At 44.0% G+C, this 8,341-nt stretch overlaps 1 protein-coding gene across 4 annotated transcripts in view; it reads left to right on the forward strand.

The window, feature by feature from the left end:
- The window catches only part of myo5aa (myosin VAa), a 32,840-nt gene extending 24,820 nt beyond the window's left edge, over positions 1-8,020 (forward strand). For 2 of the 4 annotated variants that reach the window (XM_062442575.1, XM_062442495.1), the window contains 11 exons: positions 1,062-1,142; positions 2,108-2,306; positions 3,193-3,286; positions 3,389-3,538; positions 3,735-3,889; positions 4,071-4,160; positions 4,451-4,601; positions 4,718-5,000; positions 5,088-5,262; positions 5,485-5,565; positions 7,868-8,020. In XM_062442575.1, the coding sequence (XP_062298559.1) occupies positions 1,062-1,142; positions 2,108-2,306; positions 3,193-3,286; positions 3,389-3,538; positions 3,735-3,889; positions 4,071-4,160; positions 4,451-4,601; positions 4,718-5,000; positions 5,088-5,262; positions 5,485-5,565; positions 7,868-8,020 (1,612 nt within the window). Of the gene's footprint in view, positions 1-1,061; positions 1,143-2,107; positions 2,307-2,714; positions 2,781-3,192; positions 3,287-3,388; positions 3,539-3,734; positions 3,890-4,070; positions 4,161-4,450; positions 4,602-4,717; positions 5,001-5,087; positions 5,263-5,484; positions 5,566-7,867 lie in introns of all 4 variants that reach the window. The other 2 variants (XM_062442416.1, XM_062442654.1) reach the window with 2 other exon arrangements.
- The last annotated feature ends 321 nt before the right edge of the window (positions 8,021-8,341 follow it).

Raw genomic sequence — 8,341 nt, forward strand, 5'->3', positions numbered from 1 at the left:
CAGTATTTATAGAAAGTGCGGCATGAAAAGCATGGAGACATCTGAGCTATGAAATAGATCTAATGTTCATCTGTTGTTCAGTCTTTTTTAACATGTAGATATTAAAATTGACTTTGCAGCAGTGATGCAGCTGGTTTGATGCTGTTGGAGGCCTCCTGTCTCAGCTTTATGGAATGAGTTCGGCATGAATCCTGCATGAAAGCCCATTTGTTGCATTGTTTGTTAAAGCAGAGATGCACAGCACACTCTGAGGAAATTGTATGTTGATACATGTAAACAGTTTTCTCAGAGTAACCACCATGTTGTCCACTGTATGTTAAATCTACTTTGCTCAGTAGCAAAATGCTGCAGACATGCAACAGCGGGCAATATGCACAAGCAAAATCATCTATTTTGCTTTTTTGGCAAAAATATTTTTACAGAATTATTAAAGCAACAATGTTTAAGGAAACTGTTAGTCATCAGAGCTTCCTAAAAAAATTCTAATGTGCATCACTGCTGTCCCTCTGTTTCTCCCATGTTGCTCGTCACTTTCTTTGTTCACACACTGACATTATAGATCAGTCAGTAGATCTCATTAAAAGCAGAATCAAAATCAGTCATTAAGTGATATTAGTATGAAATCCTAATCCAAGTGTACAGTAGAAAATATACAGTATACAGCTGTCTACACATACACAGCAGAAGATTCTACTGTTGCAACTAACAGTGAAATGAAACAGAAAAACGCTGTTCCCAGCTGGACTGAAACACATTTAATCAGTTTTGGAAGTAGTTAATATTACAGGCAGATTTCCCTTTTAATGGCATAGAGAATTTCTACTTGCTAATATTCCTCTTTCCTCCACAGTGATGATGAGTACATCCCAAGCACCAGATAACATAGCTCCAAATTTACAGCCATAAAGGATAGTCTCACAATACACACACGCCAACATTTCACATTGAAGTCTTTCACATTGTCCAGCACACCTCTCCTCCCACCCAACCATCCCACATTTTCTTTTTCTTATTTTGTCCATTGTGCTTTTCATGTTCCTTTTGTGTTGTGTGTTGGTCAGATCCGCTGCCCCAGACTTCCATAAGCTGAACGAGGACGGAGAGCTGTGGCTGGTTAATCAGGGCTTAAAGGAGACCATCAGGTGTAAATGTGTTTGAAACAGAAGTGTGACTTTCCAGCATGATCAATTGCCTTTTTACAGGAAAGGATGTGTGCTGCTTTCTTACTTTATTTACATTGATTCTTATATCTATTTATATCTCTATTTAATCTAAATTTTTTCAGCAAGACAGTTTATGACATGTAGGACTGCATGTGATTTAATATTGACTAATCATGACTTTTTAATGCTTAAATATGAAAACATAAATGACGACACAAAGTGTCATAATATTGGCCTTTGAAGTGATACCAGATGGATTTATCAGTTCATTCGTTGTGTTTCTTCACTAACAGCTTGTAGATGCAGCAGATACCATTGCTTCACTTTAAACAATTATATTTGTTCACACTTTCCTTTGCAACATTTTCTTGCTGCTACTGTTGGTTTACTCTTTGCAAAATCGATTGATACGACCTGAATGGACCAAACTAGTGTTAAATTATAGATCTGCCTCTTTTTTGCTGACCCTGACCTTTGAAGACACTGTGTTGGCTAAGGTTCAACTTTAGGTTCAACCAAGTACCATCCACTTAGTTTGTCACTTTAAAATGCAGAGCAGAGTGGAGCTTTTTGACTCAGCAGAAAATCTTTCAGAGAGGCGGAGCTCTGGGCTGCTGGTAGTCTGCAGAGCATGCTGCTGTCCTACGTCTCCACACTGTGGTGGAAACCTCAACTTCTCTCATTTACCCCTCAGTGAGAGTCTTCTACTGTCTTTGTTCCTCTTCATCACACTTTGATGCTAATTTTTTTTCTTTCCTTTCTCCCATCTATGTCCTCTGTCTCTTATTCCTTCTTATTTCATCCCCACACTGTGCATAAACACAATGCTCCTCTTCCTCAAATTCCTCCTCTTTCTACTTACTTCCCTCTTCTCTCTGTCTTCCTTCACATCTTCACACTTCCCTGCTCCTCTCTTTCTCCCCTCTCACCCTCCTCCACACCAGGTTACTGGAACATCAGCTGCAGACTCAGCGGAGAACTAACGACAGTGAGGTGGAGGCCTTGCGCGGTGAGTTGCAGAATGTCAAGGAGGAGAACAACCGTCAGCAGCAGCTCCTGGCACAGAACCTCCAGCTGCCTCCAGAGGCCCGAATCGAAGCCAGTCTGCAACACGAAATCACCCGGCTCACCAACGAGAACCTGGTACGCTGTGACATGCACACAGATACATGCAGGCTAAGGAGAGTAGTAACATTTATTCCCCAATTAAAAGTGAATTTTATAGTCAGACAGTAAAATAAATAATACAAATAAATAAATATTAGATCTGCCAACAATGAAAGCTCATTTAAAGGTGAAATTGGTCAATCTTTAATTTAACAAATATTAATTATTTCTAATTACAGCACAGATGCAAAGATAGCGGTGCATGTTGCCACCAACATGACTTGAATGCAATTATATTACTTAATTAACCTTTAAATGTCAGTCAGGGCAGTAACTGTGCAGATATGGTAAGAATAAAAATAAGATTGATTTCAGAAAACAGCCACCGTATACAGTATCGCTGTGTCACACACATTCATATGTGTGGCTGGTATCACCTGACAGGAACTCTTGGCTGACGACCCCACAGCATCCCGAGAGGCTCGAGTCATCATTTTACGACGGATGGTTGTATGTAAAGACAGCGTGTGTGCATGTGTGTCTTGCATGTACGTCAGATCTAACACAGGTTGTGTTTTCTGAGTGGTATGAGTGTCGCTCTAACTGTTCACAGCGGTGTCCTCTAACTCAGTGGAGCAGCTCTGCACCTTCTTCTCTCTTTTTAACAGCGAGCCCTGCAACTCCTCTTCTTCTGAAAAAACAATCGGCTCAGCAGCTCTCATGTTGATTTGAAACCACCCTGCCCTCCTCTTTGTTTGTTTGTTTCCAAGCCAGAACTGAATGAACTTATAACATGTTTCACTTTTTATCTTTCACTCTTTTCACTTTATCTTTGGTCTTTTACCATTTGTCTTCACCATTCCCTCTCTCTCTTGTCTTCTCTTTTTGTCTCTACATCACTCCATCCCTCGTCCTGCTTCAGGATCTCATGGAGCAGCTGGAGAAGCAGGACCGAACCATCCGCAAGCTCAAGAAGCAGCTGAAGGTTTACTCTAAGAGGATTGGAGAGATGGGAGGTATGTAAGATATCAGTCATCAAAAGCTTCATGGGTTTGTTGTGTTTACCAGGACTGTGTTTCTTGATATCACCTGACTGTCATGTGTTGTGTGTCTCACAGCGGGTCAAACAGAGGGCCAGACATCTCCGGGACAGATGGTGGACGAGCCAATCCACCCAGTCAACATTCCTCGTAGAGAGAAAGACTTCCAAGGAATGCTGGAGTACAAGAAGGAGGATGAGCTCAAACTAGTCAAGAACCTCATCCTTGGTAAGAATTAGTAAAAAAAAATCAAGCAACATGTGAACAGCAGATTTGAGGAGGGGAAAAAATATACTGAGTTTCATATTTAACACCGATCATAATCCAGGGCTTTGTTCAAAATGAAGGGTTCATTGGAAATCTGAAATATGTCTACTGTTGCTGTCAGTCCATCACTGAATTCATGTCTCCTCCATCTCTGCAGAGCTGAAGCCTCGTGGCGTTGCAGTGAATCTGATCCCAGGTCTGCCAGCCTACATCCTTTTCATGTGTCTGAGACATGCAGACTACCTCAACGATGACCAGAAAGTCCGCACTCTGCTCACCTCCAGCATCAACAGTATTAAGAAGATCCTGAAGGTTTGTATACGTGTGTATGTGTCTGTGTGTGTTGCTTACAGAAAAAGAAAGGTGACCACTGTTGAAATTCTAAAGGGAGGACTGTGTTTAGTTATGAGTTTAAGATTGTAGTCTGATAGATCTCCAAAATGTGTATTATGGAGTTGGTTCCCTGATCATTGTGTGTTTTTCTTCCTGTCAGAAAAGAGGAGATGATTTTGAGACTGTCTCCTTCTGGCTGTCCAACACCTGCCGCTTCTTGCACTGTCTGAAACAATACAGCGGTGATCCGGTGAGACTGACACGCTTGCTGGAAAACAATATCTACACAGTCATAGTTCATTTCTTTATATGAGAAAAGTCATAGATGTGTTTGGGATGTTGTTTTAATTGAACTGTTGGGGAATAAACATCAAAAGGTTTTAACGTGTGTGTGTGTGTGTGTGTGTGTGTGTGTGTGTGTGTGTGTGTGTGTGTGTGTGTGTGTGTGTGTGTGTGTGTGTGTGTGTGTGTGTGTGTGTGTGTGTGTGTGTGTGTGTGTGTGTGTGTGTGTGTGTGTGTGTGTGTGTGTGTGTGTGTCAGGCCTTCATGAAGCACAACAGTTCAAAGCAGAACGAACACTCTCTGTCCAACTTCGACCTGGCAGAGTACAGACAGGTGATCAGCGACCTGGCCATCCAGATCTACCAGCAGCTGATTAAATGCATGGAGAACATCCTGCATCCCATGATAGGTGCGTGCATGTTGCAATGTATACATGCTCATACAAGCTAGCCTATTGATAACAAAAACTGTTGATTTTGGTCATGCATGATACTGTTACTCACTATACAAGTGTGATCCTTGCAGTCTCTGGCATGCTGGAGCACGAGACCATCCAGGGCGTGTCGGGGGTGAAGCCCACAGGTCTCCGTAAGCGAACGTCTAGCATCGCAGACGAGGGCACCGATACCCTTGACTCCATCCTGCGGCAGCTCAGCGCCTTCCACTCCACTATGTGCCAGCACGGCACCGACCCCGAGCTCATCAAGCAGGTGGTAAAGCAGCAGTTCTACATCATTGGAGCCGTCACCCTTAACAACCTGCTGCTGCGCAAGGACATGTGCTCCTGGAGCAAAGGCATGCAGATCAGGTAGGACTGCTTGATGTACTTTTTTTTTTTTCTGTGTTTAGTTTTTTTGCCATGTCCACCTTATGGATGATGTGTGTTTGTTCGCAGGTACAATGTGAGCCAGCTGGAGGAGTGGCTCAGAGACAAAGGTCTGATGACATGTGGAGCCAAGGAGACTCTGGAGCCTCTGATCCAGGCCGCTCAGCTGCTGCAGGTGAAGAAAAAGACCGACGAGGACGCCGAAGCCATCTGCTCCATGTGCCTGGCCCTCACCACTGCTCAGGTAAATGTCCTGTTATTCATTCCACCACATTCACATAAACCAGACCAGAACTAAAGAATTCAGTTACAGCCTTCACTCAGAGGAGTACTCAATGCCAACTAAACTCTAAACTCCCTGAAATTATGCTTGGAATTGTCTCCAGTCTTGTTTTGAGTAAATTTAGACACTTAAAATGCTTTGGGTTGTGTTGTTGAAATAAACTTTCTCTGTGACTTCTCCCAGATCGTCAAAGTCTTGAACCTCTACACTCCAGTCAACGAGTTTGAGGAGAGAGTGTCAGTCGCATTCATACGAACCATACAGGTAATATACTCTGAAAATATCAACGCAACACTTGTTTCTATACTTTTTTTTTCATGGAATTAATATATAAAACATAAAAGTGCTTCTGTTAAACCTCCTGATGATGAAATTCAAATGTGAGAGTAGCCTAAAGTGTTATGATTGATGTTAATAAGATGAGTTGATTAAATGAGACATCCACCATCTGATGCTTATACCCACAAAACACATTTTCATCTATTTCACTATAAGGAACTTGAAGCTTGATTGAGATGTCTGCTATCATTTTGTCAAATTTATATTATTGCTGAGTGGTAAAGTAGTGCATGTTTCAAATGGTTACAACTGTATCATCACGCAATAATCACAAAACTTGTTTTAACACTACAAGCTGGACTCAAGTTCTGAGTCAATGAAAACGTAAGTTACGTATGTAACTACGGTTCTACGAATCCTGGATGACCGCCAGAGGCTGTGCTTTAGCAATGAATGTCTCCATCTCGCGCATGCGCAGGTCGAGTGTTTATACCGACAAAGTCACCTATGACCCCGGCTAACCTATATCTTCTGGTGACATCAGAGGATCTGTTCCTGCAGAATCTTCTCGCGAAACCACAAGGATTCTGAGTGACACAACGCTCTGGCTGTCATCCAGGATTCATAGAACCGTGGTTACATACGTAACTTTCATCCCTACTGACTGCCAGAGGCGGTGCTTTAGCACTGGATGACCCATGACAACAAAGTCACGAGGATTACCAATACATACCTCATTGAGAAGAAGCAGTAGAGGTGGGCAACAGGGCCACACCCAGTGGATGGGGAGTGGCCACATTCACCCGATAGAATCTGGAGAAGGTACTCGGTGATGCCCATTATGCCGCATCACAGATGTCCCCCAGGGGCACGCCACGCAGAGCCGCCCATGATGTAGAGACAGCCCTAGTAGAGTGGCACCTCACCCCAGATGGGAGGGGGCGACCACTGTGTTCATATGCCTGGGTGATGACATCCACAATCCAATGCGACAGTCGCTGTTTGGAGAGAGCACAGCCTTTCTTAGGACCACCATAGCAGAGGAACAGCTGTTCTGACTGTCTCTTGCTGCAGGGGGAGTAAACTGTGCTAGGTGGATAGGTCGGTTAAGGTTCAATGATGACAGAACCTTAGGGAGAAAAGCCGTATTCGGCCACAGAGTGACCCCTGAGCCATCTGAGTTCCATCTCAGGCATGAGTCACTCACAGAGAGAGCATGTAGCTCCCCAACACGCTTCGCCAAAGTGATGGCGAGGAGAAAAGCAGTCTTAGCAGACACCCACTTCAACTCAGCCTGTGCCAGGGTCTCAAAGGGAGGCAGACACAAAGCATCCAGCACCAGGGGCAGATCCCATGCTGGAGCTCAGTTCCTGTGGGGGTCGTAACCTCAAGGCTCCCTTCAGAAAAAGGGACACAAGTCTGTGGCACCCCACCGTGTTGTTATCAACTCGAGCATGTCGAGAGGAAATGGCTGCCACGTATACCCTCAGAGTAGCAGGGGCCCGTCCGCCATTCAAGCGTTGAGACATTGTCCGACCGTACCAGCACATGCCTCCCTCTCAGGAACGGGAGAAAAAACTGCAGTGCCATGTGCACGGCCCGTAGCTCCAGCACCCTGAAAGGGGAGGCATCGGTTGTAACAGCCTCCCGGTGGGATGCAATGGAGCCCATGGGCATGCCCTGAAGGAGAAATGATCTCTCCCTCCATGGAGCCAGAGCAAGGAGGCAACACCGTGACACCTTGAGTTTCCTGTGCCGGTGCCACTTTGCCGGGATGGCGCACAAACAAGCCAGTCGTCCAGATACGGCAGGATCTTCATGCCCTGCAACTGCAGGGGTGAGAGGGCTGCTGCCACACACCTGGTGAACACCCGGTGTGTTGAACTAGAACAGACTTTCATGCCTTAAAGCCACTCTGTGCAGGATTTGAAAATCTCATTTTGTGCCATCTGGTGGACACTTAAAGAACAACAACATAGTGGACTGCAATTAACTCTGCTACACCCATCCTGAGATTGTACTTTTTTTTACAAAGTCATGTCATCTGAAAACTTTGAAAGATGTTTTGAAAATTGTATAGAAATGTACAAAGCAAACAACTGCCTGGCAGGTGTAAATACTTAAAGACCTTAAACACTGCAGCATGCTCTGAAAAAAATCATACATTTTTTCAGATATTGAAGTTGTTTTAAAAAGGAAATTGGCTTATTCATTTACCTGTAAATGAAATTGTGATATATATACACTTACTATTTCCATCTTTTTTCTCTCCTCTCTTTTCCTTCAGACTCGCTTGCGTGACCGTTGTGAAACTCCACAACTGTTAATGGACACGAAGATGATTTACCCAGTCACCTTCCCATTCAACCCTTCCTCCCTCGCCTTGGAAACCATCCAGATCCCAACATCACTCAACCTGGCATTCCTAACCCGTGTTTAAACTAAGCCCCCCCCCCCCCCCCCCCCCCCCCCCCCGCCACAGTCAGAATTGCAAGTCATGACACCCGCTCACCCTAAATAGACTTTTCGCAGTACACAATTATAACAGAAATTAATAAAATTCTGATCGTCACCAACACTCCCAGATTACTGTTTTTATCATCACAATTTATCCAAAAAAATATAAAAGCCCTATCAACTTTCATTAGAATGAATGGGGTGCCATCTGGAAACACAGCATTCAATTCTCTTAAAGTGTCCCTCGTGTAAATTCAACACACACACATAACATACAAAATTTAACACACATATGCCACCGTAT

This window comes from Scomber scombrus, chromosome 1, assembly GCF_963691925.1.
Source record: "Scomber scombrus chromosome 1, fScoSco1.1, whole genome shotgun sequence".
Classification (NCBI taxonomy): Eukaryota; Metazoa; Chordata; class Actinopteri; order Scombriformes; family Scombridae; genus Scomber; species Scomber scombrus.